Source organism: Pongo abelii, chromosome 13, assembly GCF_028885655.2.
Source record: "Pongo abelii isolate AG06213 chromosome 13, NHGRI_mPonAbe1-v2.0_pri, whole genome shotgun sequence".
In the NCBI taxonomy this organism is placed as follows: domain Eukaryota; kingdom Metazoa; phylum Chordata; class Mammalia; order Primates; family Hominidae; genus Pongo; species Pongo abelii.
The window spans coordinates 123053280-123072139 of record NC_071998.2 but is presented as its reverse complement, the minus strand read 5'-3'; the positions used below and the strand labels follow the sequence as shown (position 1 = coordinate 123072139).

At 50.0% G+C, this 18860-nt stretch overlaps 1 protein-coding gene across 4 annotated transcripts in view; it reads left to right on the top strand.

The window, feature by feature from the left end:
* The first annotated feature begins 1476 nt into the window (after positions 1 to 1476).
* The window catches only part of RAPGEF1 (Rap guanine nucleotide exchange factor 1), a 162127-nt gene continuing 144743 nt past the window's right edge, over positions 1477 to 18860 (top strand). For 2 of the 4 annotated variants that reach the window (XM_054520744.2, XM_054520743.2), the window contains exon 1: positions 1477 to 1630. In XM_054520744.2, the coding sequence (XP_054376719.2) occupies positions 1570 to 1630 (61 nt within the window). In that variant the 5' untranslated portion in view covers positions 1477 to 1569. The remainder of the gene's footprint in view (positions 1631 to 18860) is intronic. The other 2 variants (XM_024252194.3, XM_054520746.2) reach the window with 2 other exon arrangements.

The following is an 18860-nucleotide window of genomic DNA, read 5'->3' as shown; positions in this document are numbered from 1 at the left end:
CAGGCGTGAGCCATCGTGCCCAGCCACGACTTTTAATGAACTCATTTCCACACTAGAAAAGTTCCACAGCTGAGCCCCAAGGTGCCCTTCTGGGTGTCAAATAAGCAGGGCAGGCAGGGTGTGGTGTGTCCCTGAGGGAGTTGGGCCCAGGCCAGCATGGAGGCTCTAGGCCTCAGGGGACATTTAGGCCTGAGTAGGGACAACCCCTGCCCGGGACAGGTGGCTCTCGCTGGCAGGATGACTGAGTCCCACATGCGGGGCTGGGGTGGGGAATGAATCCTCCGCCTTGGCATGGACCTTGGGCCAGCAGAGGGCTTTCATGCCAGAGTGGAGTCATTCCCCTGCTGGAGCCTCTGGGCTGGCAGGAGGTGCTATGAGGCCACTCCCAGGCCCTGGTGTGGGGTCTCCAATTAAGAAGGGGGTGCGGGCAGGGTGCAGTGGCTCACACCTGTAATCCCAGCACTTTGGGAGGCCAAGGTGGGTGGATCATAAGGTCAGAAGATCGAGACCAGCCTGGCCAACATGGCGAAACCCCGTTTCTACTAAAAATACAAAAATTAGCCGGGCATGGTGGCATGTGCCTGTAATCCCAGCTATTCAGGAGGCTGAGGCCTGAATACCAGCTATTCAGAGGCTGGTGCCTCTGCACCCGGGAGGCAGAGGTTGCAGTGAGTCAAGATCGCGCCACTGCTCTCCAGCCTGGCGACAAAGCCAGACTCGGTCTCAAAAACAAAAAACAAAAAACAAAACAAAAAAAGGGGGTGCTGCATCTCTGGTTTGGGGGAGGTCAGGACAGGCTCCCAGCCAGCAGAGCTTGTTGAGTCCTGGTGAGAGTGAGTTCTAGGCCCTGGTGTGGAGCCTCTGGCCCACAGGGGATGCTGGGTCCGGGATGATGCTAGGGTGGGGTGGGCGTCAGTTCCACGTCCTGGGTTGGAAAATCTGACCCAGGAGGGTTCTCTGTGTCTCCGGTGAGGGCTCTTGGGCAACCGAGGATCCTGGGTTGGAGCTGTCAGTCCCAGGTCTGGACCTGGTGACTCTGGTACCACAGCAGAGGAATGCGGAGTCCCGGGCGGGGACGGCCCCACGCCCCACGCCCCACGCCCCACGCCCCACGCCCCACGCCCCACGCCCCAGACCCCAGACCCCAGGCCCCAGGCCCCGGCGTGGGGACTCCGGTCGGCAGGGGGCGCTGCGTCTCGCGCGTCGCGCAGGAGGCTCGGGCGGCTCCGGGCCCACAGGGGGCGCTGTGGCGGCGCGGCGGGCGCCCGGCAGGTGGCGCTGTGGCAGTGGCCGCGGCCGAGGCCCGGCGGGCGGGCGGGCGGCGGCGCTGCGCTGCGGCCGGCTCGCGGGCCGGGGGAGCGGCGGCGGGCGCGCGGGAGGCGGAGCGGCGGCGGCGGGCGCGGCGGGAGCGGCTGGGCCCGGGCGGGCTGGAGCGCGGTCGCCGAGCGCAGGGCCGCGGCCGCGCGGAGCCCGCCATGCCGGCGCGGGTCTGAGGCGTGGCGAGCCAGGGCCGAGGCGAGCGGCGGGCGCGCCGCCCCTGTCGCCCCGCGGCGGCCCGGCCCGGGCCCTATGAGCGGCGGCCTCGGCCTCCGGCGCAGCCCGGAAATGTCCGGCAAGATCGAGAAAGCAGGTGAGGCGCGGGCGTGGGGCGGCTCCCTCCGGCCGGGCCCGGCCCGGGGGCTCCGTCGCTCCCCGGGCCGAGCGCGGGTCGCCCGGGATGTGCGGCCCTGCGTGCGCCGGGGCGGGGTGAAGCCATCGAGGCCTCGCCGGGGTGCCTGGCAGCTTCTCCAGGCCCATTCCCTGCCGGGCGCGGGGGGAAGCGGCCGCTGCGGGGGCGCCAGGGGCCGGGCCGGGAGGGGCCCCTGCAACCCGGGGCCGGGCGCGCTGCCGCTCCGCGGTCCCCGGGAACTTCCGAAAATGGCTCGAGCCCCAGTCAGGGGAAAGAACAGCCTGGGCCGCGTGCTGCTGCGGCTGCAGCGCTCGGTGCCCGGCCTGGGCTCGGCGCTAGGAAGGTGAACCTAGCTGAGCTGTAAAATGTGTCATTTCTAAGGAGCTTCGAGTTTAAATTTAACCAGAAGCGTCCACTTCGGTTGCTTCAAAGGAAGCAGGCTGGATGAGTGGGGGCATTTTGAGGAGGTAGTCAAGTTTCCCCTCCCCACCCCGATCAAGCTCAGCTCTGCAAGGAGGGCAGGTGGGGGGCCGGTGGGTTGGAGTAGATGATAAATCTTGCTGCAGACCTCGTCCTTTGTGTGTTCTTAGAAATCTGGGGGAGTTACCTTCCGAGTCCCTGGGTTTGCCTGTCCTGGAAGTAGTGTCTCCAAAGCTTCAATGACTGTCGAGCCTGTGGGGCCCCGGGCTTCATTAGCCTGCAGCACCTTGCAGGGCAAATGTGAATCCTTGGGTCTAAGGTGAAGTGGGCGGGTGTTCCTGGGCTCCTGTACTGGGAGCATGCCCTGTGGTCGTAACCCAGGTACCAGGTTAGCTTGGCGGCTGAATGAGGGAAAGCAGATTTTTAGGGAGCTGCAAAGGAGGTCTGTGGCTTTGATTGTGGAAGTTGCTTATGTTTCCTGGGTTGAATCTGGGATACTTCTGTGGGGTGCACCCTTGCAGCGGACCCACAAGGCAATACTTGCAGGCTGTGGTTGGAGCACAGAAGGGTATTTTTGCAGGCTTTACTGAGGGTTTAATATATGTCTAACTCTTAGCACCTAAAATGCATTGCTTCTTAAATTTTTGAAGCTAGTCTGTGAGAAAGAATATGGTCCCAGTTTTACAGGCTCAGAGAGGTTCAGTGAGTTCCGGCTGTCCAGCCAGCAAGAGGGCGGCAGGCCCCTAGGATATTCATTCCCGGCCCTCTGACCAGAAGCCAGGGTGCTTTTCTCAGGGGCAGGGCGCTTGGGTTCAGGTGCCATTTCTTGAGTATTTTTCTCACTGAATTTGAGCCCCCACAGCCTTGCCGAGTGACCATGAGTCGCCATCCTGTACACCTGCTGCTCCAGAAATAACTTGGGTTCATCTGTGCAGCATTTCTCAGGAACTTCTTGTATAGTGTCTTGTGAGAATGGTACTGTTGGGAAACTTGGATAATTTATTTTAAAAAGAACATTCACTGAGTTCTTTTATAAGAACTTTATAATATATAATATAAGATTGTATTATATCTTATATCTTTATATCTAATATGATTATATTAGATCTTATATCTTTATAATATAAGAATATTCTGTGTTCATTGTCAAAACTTGGAAATCACAGAAAAGTAAAACGAACAGGATTGAAAATCATCTGTCAGCCAGGTACAGTGGCTCACGCCTGTAATCCCTGCATTTTGGAAGGCCAAGGCAGGAGGATTTTGAAATAAGCCTTGGCAAAATGGCGAGACCTCATTGCTACTTTAAAAAAAATTTTTTTTTTTTTTTGAGACGGAGTCTCGCTCTGTCGCCCAGGCTGGAGTGCAGTGGTGCAATCTCAGCTCATTGCAAGCTCCGCCTCCTGGGTTCACGCCATTCTCCTGCCTAAGCCTCCTGAGTAGCTGGGACTGCAGGCGCCTGCCACCATGCCTGGCTAATTTTTTTGTATTTTTAGTAGAGACAAGGTTTCACCGTGTTAGCCAATATGGTCTCGATCTCCTGACCTCGTGATCCGCCCACCTCGGCCTCCCAAAGTGTTGGGATTGCGTGCATGAGCCACCGCACTGGGCCTCTTTTTTTAAAAAAAGGAAAAAGTTACCTGTCATCCCATAAGCTGGTTTCCACAGCCCAAACCGCTGGGAATGAAATGACTCTTCACTTGAGTTCTCTGCTATTTGGGAGAAAGACCTGAGGCCAGTTCATTTCAGCATAGGTTGTCCTTGGGCCTTTTCTGGGCACCGCCTTCTGCTAGGGGGTTGTAGATGCAAGTGCCTGCTCCCAGAGAAGCTTGTCTGACCTAGCACAGTTCCTAAGCTACCCAGGCTGCCAGACCGAGCGACCGTGCTGCCATGGGTACAGGTGAGAGAGGGGTGTCATGAGTGCGGGAATGAGGAAGACACTGGAGGGGACAGCGTTTGTGCTAGGCTCTGAAGAGAGGGCTGAGATATATACCTGCTGGAGACAGGGAGAAAGAGGAGAGAGGGGAAGGGGCTGACCAGGAGCTGCGGAAAGTGTGGGAGGAAGATGCATTTTGTGAGAAGCAGAAAAAGTAAGAGAGTTCTGAGATTGGCAAGACCAGGGTCAGGACCTCGCCTGCAGATTGGGGATCACAGACGTGGAGCTGGCTGGAGGTCCAGCCTCCTTGCAGAAGGTCTCTTGCTGCGGTTCATAGGAATCATAGTGAAAGATTACAACAACTGCCAAGGAAGACTGGGGTGCTCCTGGAGTGAGGATGACCTTTCCTGGTGGTCTCTGCTGGTTATTCTCAGTGAACTTCCCTTTGCATTTAGACGAGATTTTGTTAGATTTCTGTTGGAGTTTTTTTAATGGACTTCCCACTATTCAGTCTCCAGAGGAGTATTTGATTCAGAGGGGAGGCCCTTAGGTGAAGTGGCGGCAGAGCCTGACACCCGGCAAACAATTGTTGTGATTGGAGTTTTGCTGTTTTCTGTTATCTCAAAGCAACAGAAATGTTGCTTAAATATGTTCATAATCTCCTCTCCCTGAAAGTAGAGGAGCCAGCGTTTTTAATTCTCAGTGCTTAAGGCATCCAAGGTTTTTTGGGTAAACAGGAAACCCCTTCACATCCCGCATAATGTGCAGCTCTGGCCTGTTCCTCATCCCACCCCCTTGCCTTGCCTGATACCTCCTTGGTGTGCAGGACTCTCCTTAACCCCTGGGGGAGATCTTTTGAGTCATTGCTGCTCTTTGGGACATTTTCTTTCTCATGCAGCAGTGCCTGGCTGGGGCAGGGCCTTGAGGGGTTCATCCATACTTATGTATATCCTCAGAGAATACACAAGGTCATAGGCCTCACATTTGGGGGTCCCAAGTACCATGGGGAATCAAGACAGTCTGGGCCAGAGGGTGGCACAGGGACAACTTGCTGGGCTGGTGGGGGCCTGTCAAGTGAGGCCTGGTGGAGAAGGGTTGAATTTGGAAGGCCAGGAACAAGCTGGGATGCAGGGAGGCTTTCTAAACTCTACAGTGCTTCCAGAGATGACCAGGAGGTGGGGAGTAGAAGAGAGACAGACAGATTAGGGAGCTCCCAGGGTGAGCTTGTGGGCAGGCCTGCAGAGGAGAAGAGGCTCTTCCCTAGGAGCTCAGAGGGACTTGTTCTGGAAGACTGATGGGAGATGTATGCAACTGTTTAGAGGCTGCTTTGGAGAACAAATGAACATGGTTCTGGTTGTGCAAGCAGTTACTGTGGTTCTGTTTGCTCATGTGTCTTCCAATAAAGACATTGAGCGAGGAGAGTTAATACCCTCATGTTTCTGGAGCTTAAGTGCAGACTGGCAGCTGCGGGCTGGATTCAGTCCACAGATACGTTGGGTTGGATCCACACATGTTCTTAAGGAAAAAAACAAAAGAATCAATGGTCAATATTGAAAAATCAGGAAGTCACTCAAAAATCTTAAAAGCCTGGTTCCTGATGATTCCCTTGAAAATAGAGAATCTCTGGTAACTCTGAGCCCTTGTTCCTGCCTACAAGGCAGCTATGGGCGGGAGTCAGGTGGCGGCCACTCCCACGGAGCCCCTCACCGCTCCCACAGCCAGCCACACCTCCAATGGCCGACTTGGACTTTTGACATTTGCGTTTGCATCCCCTCCTTGGAGAAATGATTCACGTTTGTTTGTTTTTGTCTGGACTTTGAAACCTTTGCCCCATCCCTTCATTGACTCATTACTCCATCCCTCATTCATCAGGGATTGAGCACCGGCTCCATCAGGCTCCATACAAGGCTCTGGGGACTCAGTGGTGAACTCAGCAGATATCGTGCTGCCTGCCCTGGATACAGGCATCCTCTGTGTGTCACAGGGTGAGCAGGAAGGTGGCAAGAGATCAGACTTGTAGTGGGGAGGGATGGTCAGGAAACTCCTGTGCTCCTGTGACAAAGTGGGACTTAAGGTGAGAGGTGGAGGATGGGTCCACTTAGCTGGGCACAGGCAGTGGGGTAGGGGACCAGTCTCCTGGGGTGGGAGCAGACCAAGGCCTCCTCAGCTGAAGGGAAGAAGGTCCTTGGACTGCACCCATCAGTTTCAGTCACTCGCTCCTTTCTTCCTTCAGTGGCTGCACTCATCGCCTGCCTCACGGAGCAATCTCCTGAGGGCCTGGAGTTGTTCTAGTTCTTGGGACACAGCAAAGATCCCGGCCTCCTGGGCCATACCTTCTAACTGGGCTGGCCATAAGTTAAGCAGTTTTGTATATATGTTTTTAAAGTCCCATTCCTTCCTCTCTGTGCTCCCAGCGAACCACAGGCTGGCTGGGAGTTTCATCATTTACCAGACCCTCCTGCCAGCGCTGTAGCTCCCGTCACCTTGGAGCAGTTCACTGGGCCTGCTAAAGTGGCCGCAGGCTTGCCCAGCACACTGCCTGAAGACGGAATAAATAGGTGTCTCACGCCCAGTGTGCTATGGTTTCAAATGTGTGAAGATGCTTTTATTGTAAATCGAAAAGAAATTTATAATGACTGCATTCATGGTCACATTTTTGTCATGATGTATTTTCTCAGAACAGATACTAAGAGTACAAGATGTGGGGCTGCACATTTTTGTAGCCTGAGAAAGAGGTCCTCTTAGATTGGCAGTCATTGTATTTCGATCAATTTTAAACTCCTCAAATTTGTACTTCCTTTTTCCCCCATAGTTAGGAATTTTTGTGGTCAAAGTGTACTCAGTCAAGCAATGAGACATTTTGATGGCACCTGCTCTGCCTCCTTTCGCTCACGCGTTTTAACACTTACTGAGTGCCTCCTCGTTGGCAAACACCAAGTGATGCCTCGTGGCAGGGAGCCAGCAGGAACCTGTCCCTGGAGGCTGGAGTCCAGGGGTAGAATCAGAACGATCTTGAACATTTCTGCAATTTCCTATGGTTTTCAGAATGCATTTATAGACTACCTCATTTCATTTCATCCTCACAACAGCCCGGGGGTGAGGGCAGGGCTGAGTATCCCTCTTTTGCCCCTAAGGGCAGCTAAGGCCCAGGGAAATTTGGTAGCTTGCCCAAGGTCATGCCCTAGAGAAGTGGAATGGGGAACCAGCCCCCTTTCTTGCCTTTACAGAGCACTGGTTAGAGCCTCCCTGGTTGCTGGGGACACAGTAGCTTTCTGTCTTAATTCTTCAGGCTTCTCAATCTCTTTTCTGATCTTTGAAAAAAAAGATCTACCAGTGAAATTAAGGGAGGCTCACTACAGTCTTTAGACTGCGTCTGATACTCATAATACTAATCACATTAACAGTGCTGTAGAGAGATAAGAAATAGCACTAACGCCAGCTAAATGTGTTTTTAGAAAAAATCAACCACAGCAACCCCAAATGTTTCCTGGTCTCCAGAGCAGCTGTTGGCAGAGGTGGTTTGAATGGGATTCCTTGTAGCCAAGAGACCTTATAGGAGGTCTGTAGAGATGAGTCATGTGTGAGCTTGCAGAAAAATATCTCCCAAAGTAGCCCGGATTGGAGATTGCCTTGAGTGCCAGGCTGGGTCTTACCTCAGGCCAGCTGAGCATGTTCCCCGTGGCCAGGATAAGATCACGCTCTGGAAAGAGGAGAGGCCTGACAACCCGCCGCCTGCCCCACCCCGCGGCCGCCTCGCCGCCGGGACAGGTGTTCCTCTGACTCATCACCCGTCTTGCCCCAAAGGCTGTTTTATGAGTAAATAAATAAAACCCACCGTTTGTGAATTATTAAGGGATCTGTCATCCAGCAGGCCAGTCATCTTAGTTTCTGGTCATCTGTTTGAGAATGTCTGAGTTGTGTCCTTGGGTGACTCGTACCCTTTCCTGGGGCTGATTTTCCCCATCAGTGGCAGGAAGGAGTAGGACTCAAAAGGAGTGCTCCTCTGTTTGTGTTTTTAAGCTACAGCCACTGCCCCCGCCCCCCCCCCCGCCCCCACTTTTTAAAATTTTAAGTTCTGGAATACATGTGCTGAACGTTCAGGTTTGTTACATAGGTATACATGTGCCGTGGCGGTTTGCTGCACCCGTCAACCCGTCATCTAGGTTTGAAGCCCCGCATGCGTGACTGCAGGCCCTTTTTTATACCTAAGAAGGCCATTAGGTAACCACTAATGGGGAAGCCTCTTTGAATGCAGTCCTTCCTGCTTAGCCGTGGCTAAGGCTCCTCCTTGGACCCTCCACCCCAAACACAATGTGAAAACCCACTTCCTGGATGCTCTCACAGCCTCCTCTACCAAAATCAACTTCCTCTGGGCTCTTTGTGCCTTCTCTTCCTCTAACGTATAGTAAATTCCGTGGAAATGCCCCAGATCAATGCTTGAGTAGAATGATGTTTAACTCATTCAAAATCAAAGCCCCAGTTTCCTTTCTGCAAGTTAAAAAATCAACAAGTGAAATGTTAAACAGATGATTAGCTCCATGAGGGAGTGTGCCTGTCTACCACTGTGGTACCATTACGGTGCCTCGAACGCAATAGGTGCTCAGTAAATACTTACTAAAAGAATGAGTGAATTTAGTTAATATTATCATAGAATGAATTTCAGTTTCTGGTTCCAAGCCTCAAATTATCTTTAGACGTAGCTTATTGTGGTTTCGAATTGCCAGTTAGGATGTTTCTTGGTACATTAGTAGGACCAATATCTGATCAGTGGTGTGCAGTTAGTTGGGGGTTCTGTGTTTTCCTGTAGTCCTCTGAACACTAATGATGAGGTTAGGATCAAATTCCCAGAACACTGTTGGGAGAACGCCAGGACACCGTGAAGGCTGAGCCGCCACTCGGCTCTGATGCCGCATCCGTTGGTCAGTGCACGTTCTTTGAGCTTCCACTTGAGTGCATGTTCTTTGAGCTTCCACTTGAGTGCACGTTCTTTGAGCTTCCACTTGTAGTGACTGCCTGGTTCTTTGGGATGTGCAGGAGCAAAGCGCTCTTAGGCAATGCTCGTTCTGCCCTATGTTTACAAACCAAGGCCTGTGCCAGCTCTACTCAGCCTGACACCCATAACGAGCACCATCCCAGGAATCCCTGTCCCTACTTGTTATTTTTTTTTTTTTCAGTTGGCCTTTGAATGTGATTTAGGACTAGCTTCCTGCAGCATTACTCTCTTTTCCCAGGATGACTGTGCGGTGTGTGCTGTCTAGGGCTGGGGTGCAGGCTGTTGGGGTGCCTCTGGCACCCCCTTCCTTCTTTGTCAAGGGGCATGGGCAGTCTTTTCTTGCTACTTCCCCCTCCTCCATGAGCTAAGGTACAGGGGAGAGGCTCATCTGAGTTTATTAGAAATCTGCTGTCTGCTGGTCACAATTCCTCTTTCTCCCACTTTCTTCTCCCAGGCTGTAGTTTGAAAGACAGGTGACAATTCTCTGAACCCACATCCCACCCTGCAGTCTGGACTGCTGCTTCCCGGAACACCACGACTCCCGTAACAGCTTAGACCTCTGTCCTCATCAGTTCCTTCGCAGCAGCTTTCTCTTTGCTTTCCACTGGCTTGCCCAAGCCACACAGTGACTTTACTGCATATTAAGTTTTGTGATCAGGCGATTCTGCAGTGCTTTTAAAGCGTAGAAATGGAGCACTGAGCACAGGATGCTGTGTGGTTTGCCCAGGGCTGGGTTCAGAGGAGCAGATTTCAGGCATTTGCTCTATAGCGTTTTAAAATTTGTGCCACTGATGTGGACCTGACAGATGTGATTCCCAGCCACACACTGTATTGTTAAAAACGGAGCAGGAGTGTGACACTGACAGTAACTGAGAGAAGGAAGGACACGGAATGAGAAGAGAGGACAGCTGACATCCAGTGGAATGTGACCGTGTTAAATAGCCACTTAGCTGACCCCAAACAAGCAAACAAACAAAACCCCTGGTTGGAAACAGTGGTTGTATTTATTTGCTGGTTATCACATGCACCCATCCTCCTTCAAGTGATGGTTCTGAGTAAATAGATAGATGATTGTTCATGAGTCGTGGAATTGGCTACTCTCAACCCCTCCTTTCAATAATAAATACAAATAATAGTAGTAGCTGATGTTCATTAGGCACTTACCACGTGCTGTACCAGGCTCGCTTCTGTGTATTTTACACTTGTGGTTGCATTTAATCCTTACAATAGGAGAAAGGTACTGTTAACTGTTCTCATTCTACAGAGGAGGAAACTAAGACACAGAGCTTTTCTTTGAGAGCTGAAAGAGTTAACATTTGCACATAGTCATATACTGAGTTGGGGCAAAGTTAGGACTAAAGCCCATCTGACTATTCCCCATGCATCTATATTTTCATTGATTCTGATGTTATTCTCTTGGCTATGTGACTTGGGTGAAAATGAGCTTTCGTGTTTCTAGGGACTCCTCTGCCACAGAGGCAGCTGCTGCACTAACAGGACGCCCCATCATCCTGAGGGTTCCTTCGGAAGAGAGCTCTCCTCCTGACTATCCTGCTGGAGCTCACAGGGGGCTGCGGAAGCCTTGCTTCTGGCTGGGTGACCGTGGGCAAATTGCTTAATCTGCTGAGCCTCAGGTGCCTTTGTTGTAATTTGGTAGGGTGGATAAACCCACCCCAGAGCCGTTTCTATTGCTGGTTCTTCTTCTTCTTCTTCTTCTTCTTCTTTTTTTTTTTTTTTGAGATGGAGTCTCACTCTGCTGTTGCCCAGGCTGGAGTGCAATGGGGTGATCTTGGCTCACTGCAACCTCCCCCTCCCAGGTTCAAGCAAGTCTCCTGCCTCAGCCTCCCGAGTAGCTGGGATGACAGGCGCCCGCCACCACGCCCGGCTAATTTTTGTATTTTTAGTAGAGATGGGGTTTCACCATGTTGGCCAGGCTGGTCTCTTTGGCCAGGCTGGTCTCGAACTCCTGACCTTGTGATCCGCCTGCCTCAGCCTCCCAAAGTGCTGGGATTACAGGCGTGAGCCACCGCCTGGCCCTAAGGCTGGTTCTTTGTGAGTCTAGACTGCAGTATGTGGGGTAGACTTATTGAGGGTTGTTTTGTTGATGATTTTTAATGACAGTAAATGTTAGACAGCACTTAACTAGTCATCAAAATAGCTTTTGAAACATTTTTGTACACATTAGTTTCTTTGTTGTTTTGGGCTTTGTTAATTTGTTTCTTTTTTTTTTTTTTTTTTGATAGGGAGTCTCGCTCTGTTGCCCAGGCTGGAGTGCAGTGGTGCAATCTCCGCTCACTGCAAGCTCCACCTCCCGGGTTCACGCCATTCTCCTGCCTCGGCCTCCCAAGTAGCTGGGACTACAGGCGCCCGCCACCTTGCCTGGCTAATTTTTTGTATTTTTAGTAGAGACGGGGTTTCACCGTGTTAGCCAGGATGGTCTCGATCTCCTGACCTCGTGATCTGCCCGCCTCAGCCTCCCAAAGTGCGGGGATTACAGGCGTGAGCCACCGCGCCCGGCCAATTTGTTTCTTATCATAAGGTATTGGAGTTGCCCAAGATTTTTCCCGGATGAGGATGATGGCAGCTCACATTTATTATTTCCTGTGTGCCAGGAACGATGCTAGGAGCTTTATCTTCAGATGTGTGTGTGTGTGATTTAATTAATTCTGTTCTTATAAAGAGTCAGCAATGGCAAGTATTGTGCCCATTTGACAGTTGAGGAAAGGGAGGCAGCAAGAGGGAAGTGACTCGCCAGGGGTGGGTTGTGTATTGCTGAGAACTGGAGTTTCACTTCTCTCCCCTTCCTGGGGTCTAGGGCTGACTTGGCGGCACCACCACTGCCTTGGGTTGGAATGTACTCTGGGGATCCCCCTGGGGCTTTCCAGCCTCTCTGTAGGACTGTTAAGGTGGCACCACATCTGCCTACAGATTTATGAAGAAGCCCCTGGTTTCTCTATTATTGAAGTGGCTTAAAAAGTACATTTGCTGAAAATATTGCATGAGAATCTGTTTTGGAGAAACCTTTCACAGATGGCACAACAGTAGGAAGTGGCCCTTACGAGTTAAAGTAGTTCCATCCACCCACCCACCCAACACTGGCTGTCACTGAGTGTCAAGCAGCCTGCCAGGGGAGGAGAGGGTACTGAGAGGGCTGAGGCGTCAGTGCCCTTGGGGAACTGACAATCAGCCACCACCTGTGTTGTGTACAGGAGACTTTTGATCTTGGCTCTCACACCCTCATCCATGTTAGAGGCAGCATGAGCCTGAGCTGGGAGGTGGGAGACCTGCCTCATGGCCCCTGGGCCTGCACCGATGCACTGGATCAGTGCCCCTCCCCAACCCTGTCTTTCCATTTGTGCAGTGAGCCAGTACAGAACAGTGTCTGAGAGTATGTGCTTCAGGTCCTCTAGCTGTGGCTTTAGATACCAGCCCTCCTGTGTCATTGTTGTGGGATCTTGGGCATGTCACTCCGTCTTGTCTAACTCTCAGTTTTCCTTATCTGTAAAATGGAGGAAATCCTAACAGTACCTACCTTATGGTATCGAGGGAGAATTAAACGAGATGATGTACATAAAGCATTTAATCAGAGTCTGGACACATAAGAAGTGCTTGATAAACCTTAGCTTTTGTTCTTACTTCAGGTCGCCTTCTACTCTAAAGTGACAATTTCTTTAAAAATGGTAATCTGGTAACTAAAATTCAAACCTCAGCACTCACAAAGAAGGGGAGGTCCCTGGCTATTGAGGTACTTCCTTTTAGGCTGGTTTGTTTTTTCTCTTTCTCTCTCTAAGAAAGCTGAAGTCCAGGGAGTAGGTTTTTACAATTAAGTAATAAACTTTTGAAGTGATCACTCATAGGAAGAGTAGAGGGCAATTCATTTCAGCTACACGTATCCGAGTGCATGCAGGCAGACCAGGAGGCCCTGATTTTAATTTGAGTCTCTCTGGAAGGAGTGGGCCTGTGCTTGCAGGCTGTGGTATATGTCAGAGCCACAGCGGGGCTGATACACCAACAGGTATATTTTTTGCCCTGTCTCAAGGGATACCTCCCCAGTTTCTCCTTGCGGGGTGACTTTTGGGGATTAAATAAATCATCTTTGTTCAGCTCTGGAGGTGAAATGATCACAGAGTGTTGTGTTTGTGACAGTTAAAAACCACAAGATGTTCAAGGTCCTCGTGTACAAAGTAACTTACAAATTGCATTGAGCACTGCAAGAAGGGGGATTTCATACCCTTTATTTTTCTTTCTTGATTAACTTTCACAGTAAAGATAAATTCAGAAATGCTGTTGGGGTGTTCTGAGTCTTCCTTAACCCCTGCTCCACTGGGAATTTCGGGTATGTGAAAGTAAATGTGTGTAGTCTCCTTGCAAATTTGTCAGTGCAGCTAGCATGAAGCACAGTGCTATTTGCAGAGAGACCAAAGCCCAGTCAACCCTTTTCACTTTCTGTAATCATTTGGTCCTGGAGCTACAGAACCTCTCAATTAGCATAACCACACTAATTTGTGCTTCTGCCTCAGCTTGTCAAGAGTGCCTTACAAATATTAATTCTCTGAGCTCATCAGAAAACCAAAGGCATAGATCAAAAGCATGCTTTTCTGCATGATCTGTCCTTGTTTTTTTCTGTTCATGAGGAGCTTTCTCTATTAATTACCCTAAATATGCAAGGTTGTAGAATGAAGCTTTTATATTTGACAAGTAAGAATTGGGCTAGGGACCTGGATTACAGGGACTTGGGTTAGGGACCGCCCATGCTGCAGGGTTGCCGAGTTCCCTGGCCTCAGCTTGGCAGGAGAAATGCACATACTGCTGAGGAAATTCTGTAGGCTAAAGTCATGGGGAGCGTGTGAGTCATGATCACCAGAAATGCTTGGACCTGTGGCATCTTTGGGCGTTGAAGAGGGAACCAGCTTAGCACTGCCACAGACACACCGTGTCCTCTGGGGCAAGCCAGGATTCCTTCCTGGGCCTCTGAACCCCACTCTACAATTTGAGGGCCTTGAACTGGAACAGAGGTTCCTGAGCTTTTTAAGATCATAGGTCTCCCAAGAGTCTGATGGAAACTCTGTGGACCTTGTCCCCAGGGAGAAAGATTCATTATGTGTGGACATGTTTCTGCCAAGCCGTAAATTCCCACTACTATATGATAAGTGAGAATTTGCAAATACCTGGGGTCTTGGAAAGATCAAATAGAATTTTTGTTGTCTGAAACCATCAGGACTTAGTTCAGTCAGATCTGAGCCCTAGTAACAGTAATTATGCATTCCCAGAATTTGGTAAGGATTCTGTGAAATGGGGCTTGTAAGCTGCTGGGTGGAATGCCTGCATGGATAAAAGGGGGAACCTTCCCCTTATGGGTGAGGTTTAAAAAAAATTTATGTATGGTAAAATTGATTTTTTGGGGATATACAGTTGTATTTTTTGTTTTTCATTTGTGATGGGGTCACACTGTCACCCAGGCTAGAGTGCAGTGGTACCGTCATGGCTCACAGCAGCCTCGACCTCCTGAGCTCAAGGAGTCTTTCCATTTCAGCCTCTTGAGTAGCTGGGACTACAGGTGTGTACCACCACACCCTTTTCATTTAAAAACATTTTTTTTGTAGAAACAGGTCTCCCTATGTTTGCCAGGCTAGTGGGGTATAAAGTTTTGTGTATTTTAACACGTGTAGATTTGCATAACCACTACCACATTCAGAATACAGGCCAATTCCATCATCCTGGGAGAAAAAGCCTTCTTGCCACCCCTTTGAGGTCATACCCTTCTCCCACCCTGGCAGCATGGATCTGCTTGCTTGCTTTTTTTTTTTTTCTTGAGACAGAGTCTCGCTGTGTCCCCCAGTCTGGAGTGCAGCAGTGCCGTCTCGCCTCACTGCAGTGCCGTCTCGGCTCACTGCAACCTCTGCCTCCTGGGCTCAGGTGATTCTCCTGTTTCAGCCTCCCGAGTAGCTGGGATTATAGGCATCCACCACCGCATCCGGCTAATTTTTGTATTTTTAGTAGAGACAGGTTTCACCATGTTGGCCAGGCTGGTCTCGAATGCGTGGCCTCAAGTGATCTGCCCGCCTCAGCCTCCCAAAGTGGTGGGATTACAGGTGTGAGCCGCCGTGCCTGGCCAGCATTCATCTGTTTTTTATCCATACCTATAGATTTGCATTTTCCAGAATACCATGTAAATACAACCATAAAGTGTGTGATTGGCCTTTTACTCTGTACTGACTTTGAGACTCATCAAGTTGTCCTTTTTATCACTGGTTCATTCCTTTTTATTGCTGAATAGTATTCTATTGCATTGACATAATAACTGCTTATCTGCATGAGAATTTGACCTTGGCTAACTATCTGTCCATTTGCTAGAAACAGACAAAGATGGCATGGGACCAACAAAAAACAGCCCAATTTTGGCTGGGAGCGGTGGCTAACGCGTGTAATCCCAGCACTTTGGGAGGCCGAAGTGGGTGGATCATGAGGTCAGGAGATCGAGACCATCCTGGCTAACATGGTGAAACCCCATCTCTACTCAAAAATACAAAAAATTAGCCGGGCGTGGTGGCACACACCTGTAGTCCCAGCTGCTCGGGAGGCTGAGGCAGGAGAATGGCGTGAACCCAGGAGGCAGAGCTTGCAGTGAGCCGAGATCACACCACTGCACTCCAGCCTGGGCGACAGAGCGAGACTCCGTCTCAAAAAAAAAAAAAAAAAAAAAAAAACCCAATTTTTAAATGGGCAAAGGACTTGAATGGGCATTTCTCCAAAGGAGATATGCAAATGGCTAATAAACACGTCAAAATGTGCTGCACATCACTGATCATTAGGGAAGTGCAAATCAGAACTACAGACAGAGCTGGGTGCGGTGGTGCGTGCCTGTAGTCCCAGCTACTCAGAAGGCTGAAGTGGGAGGATTGCTTTAGCCCGCAAGGTCAAGACTGCAGTGAGCTCTGATAGCGCTGCTGCACTCTGCCCTGGGTGACAGAGTGAGACCCCGAAAAAGAAAATTAGCCAGGCACGGTGGTGCAAGCCTGTAGTCCCAGCTACTTAGGAGGCTGAAGCAGGGGGATTGCTTGAGCCCAGGAGTGTTGGGCTGTAGTGCACCGTGCCTACCTGGTGTCTGTACTAAGTTCAGCATCAACATGGTAACCTCTGGGACTACTATGTCGCTTAACGAGGGGTGAATTGGCACAGAGTAGAAGTGGAGCAGGTCAAAACTCCTGTGCTGATCAGCACTGGGATCACACGTGTGAACAACCACTGCACTACAGCCTGGGCAAAATAGTGAGACCCCCATCTCATTCATTCATATATACATATATATACGTACATACATACATACCTAAGTACATACCTACCACAGGGAGATACCCGCTCACACCCATGAGGATGGCTGTTTCCAAAAACACAGAAAATAGAGCTTGCAGATAGCTGAACACGTAGCACAGCTGGGGAGGATGTGGAGGCACCGTGCCCCTTCTCACAGGCCCTGCCCAGTGTGGCTCTTCATCTGTGTCCTTTGTAATATCCTTTATGATAAATGGGTAAGCACAAGGCAGATGGAATTAACAGACTGTGGCTGCTGTTTTTAAACAGGGTTTGCCAATATCTGTGTGTCTCTTTGGAGGATGGGCCGTCTTTCTGCAACAAGGGAGAACAGAATCACAGGATCTTTAGGGGGGACCTTGACATTTCCTGTGGCAGATTTCAGTATTGCTGGTCAGAACTCATTTCATCCATCAGAGTTGCTATAGGCTTTCTTTCTAAGTTCCTTAATCATCTTTAGCCTGCCTTAGATTTACCAGGCCGTGGATGCTGAAAGTAACAATCGTGGTGTTATAGAACAGGAGTGGACTTTTTTTGTTTGTTTGTTTGTTTTTTGAGACAGAGTCTTGCTCAGTCGCCCAGGCTGGAGTGCAGTGGCGTGATCTCGGCTCACTGCAAGCTCCGCCTCCCGGGTTCATGCCATTCTTCTGCCTTAGCCTCCCGAGTAGCTGGGACTACAGGTGCCTACCACCACACCCGGCTAATTTTTTGTATTTTTAGTAGAGACAGGGTTTCACTGTGTTAGCGAGGATGGTCTCAATCTCCTGACCTCATGATCCACCTGCCTCGGCCTCCCAAAGTGCTGGGATTACAGGCGTGAGCCACCGTGCCCGGCCGAGTGGACTTTTTCCCCATGAACCCTAATGGGCAGTCTGCTACATCGTATGTGTATATGACCTTCCTGAAAACATGTCTGAAAATTGAATATCAAACCTGTATCTTAACAATACACTGTCAGCCGGACACTCACACAGTCCGATGAGTTACCTGAGTAAGGACGAAGATCTACAGCTTTGGCATGGCCACTCACCTCTGTCTTCTCTCGGCAGTGGTATTTTATGAAACCTGTGTTTTTCACTGGTATTAACTATTCCATTTTCTCATTTTCACTACTTTTTATAAAACATTAATGGCAAAATGTAGTAAAGCAGTCAAACTCTTTCCACAGCAACAATCACTGCCACCACAACAAAAACACCCCACAGAAAATAAGTGTTGTGGATGATGTGGGGGAATCTGAACACTTGTGTGCTCTTGGCAGGACTGTAAAATGGTGCAGCCACTGTGGAAAACAGTATGGCAGCTTGCCAAAAAACTAAAAATAGAATTACCACATGATCCAGCAAAGTATATACCTATGGGTGTGTACGCAAAACAAGGGAAAGCAGGGACTCGAGGAGACATTTTTGCACCATCTCTGTAGCAGCATCATTCACAACAGCCAAAAGATGGAAGTGACCCAGGTGTCCATTGATGGGTGAATGGATAAAGAAAACATGGGCTGTTCATACGTGGAATATTATTCAGCCTTAAAAAGGAAGGACATTCTGACATATGTTCCAATGTGGATGAACCTTGAGGACATTATGCTAAGTAAAATAAGCTAGTCACAAAAAGACAAGTACCATATGATTCCACTAGACCGTGAGGTGCTTACACTAGACAAAATTATAGCAACCAAAAGGCGCTGAGGTGGCTGCCAGGGGCTGGATGGAGGAAGGAATGGAGACTGTTTCAGTTTTGCAAGGTAGAAAAGTTCTGGAGATGGCTGCTGGTGGTGGTGGCACATTATGAATGTTACTTATTACCACTGAAGAGTACACTTTAAAATGATTAAGATGGCAAATGTTATATTATGTGTACTTTACCACAGTTTTTTCAATGTGTATATAATTACATAATTTAATCTTAAATATCTTTTTAAAATTTTTATTTATTTATTTATTTGAGACAGAGTCTCGCTCTGTCACCCAGGCTGAAGTGCAATGGTGTGATCTCGGCTCACTGCAGCCTCCGTCTGCTGGGTTCAAGTGATTCTCCTGCCTCAGCATCCTGAGTAGCTGGGGCTACAGGCATGTACCACCACACCTGGCTAATTGTTATATTTTTAGTAGAGATGGGGTTTCACTATGTTGGCCAGGCTGGTCTCAAACTCCTGACGTCAAGTGATCTGCCAGCCTCAGCCTCCCAAGGTGCTGGGATTACAGGCGTGAGCCACCATGCCTGCCCCCCGCCCCGTTGTTTTTTGTTTGTTTGTTTGTTTTGTTTTTTAAATAGAGATAGGGTTTTGCTCTATTATCCAGGCTGGAGTGCAGTGGTGTGATCATGGCTCACTGCAGCCTCAAACTCCTGGGCTCAAGGAATCCTCCCGCCTCAGCCTCCCAAAGTGTTGGGATTACAGGTGGGAGCCACCGCACCCAGCCCATGAAGCTTTTAATCCAGGGCAGATCCCACACCTCTGGATGGGGACCCAGTCATCTTGCACCTGGGCCTTTCAGCTGTACTGGGCCCCTGCTGTCCCCCGGCAAGCTCCCATTCCCATCAGGGGCCGATGGAAGTCCCTGGGAGCCTAAATGTCTAGTTGAGCTCTA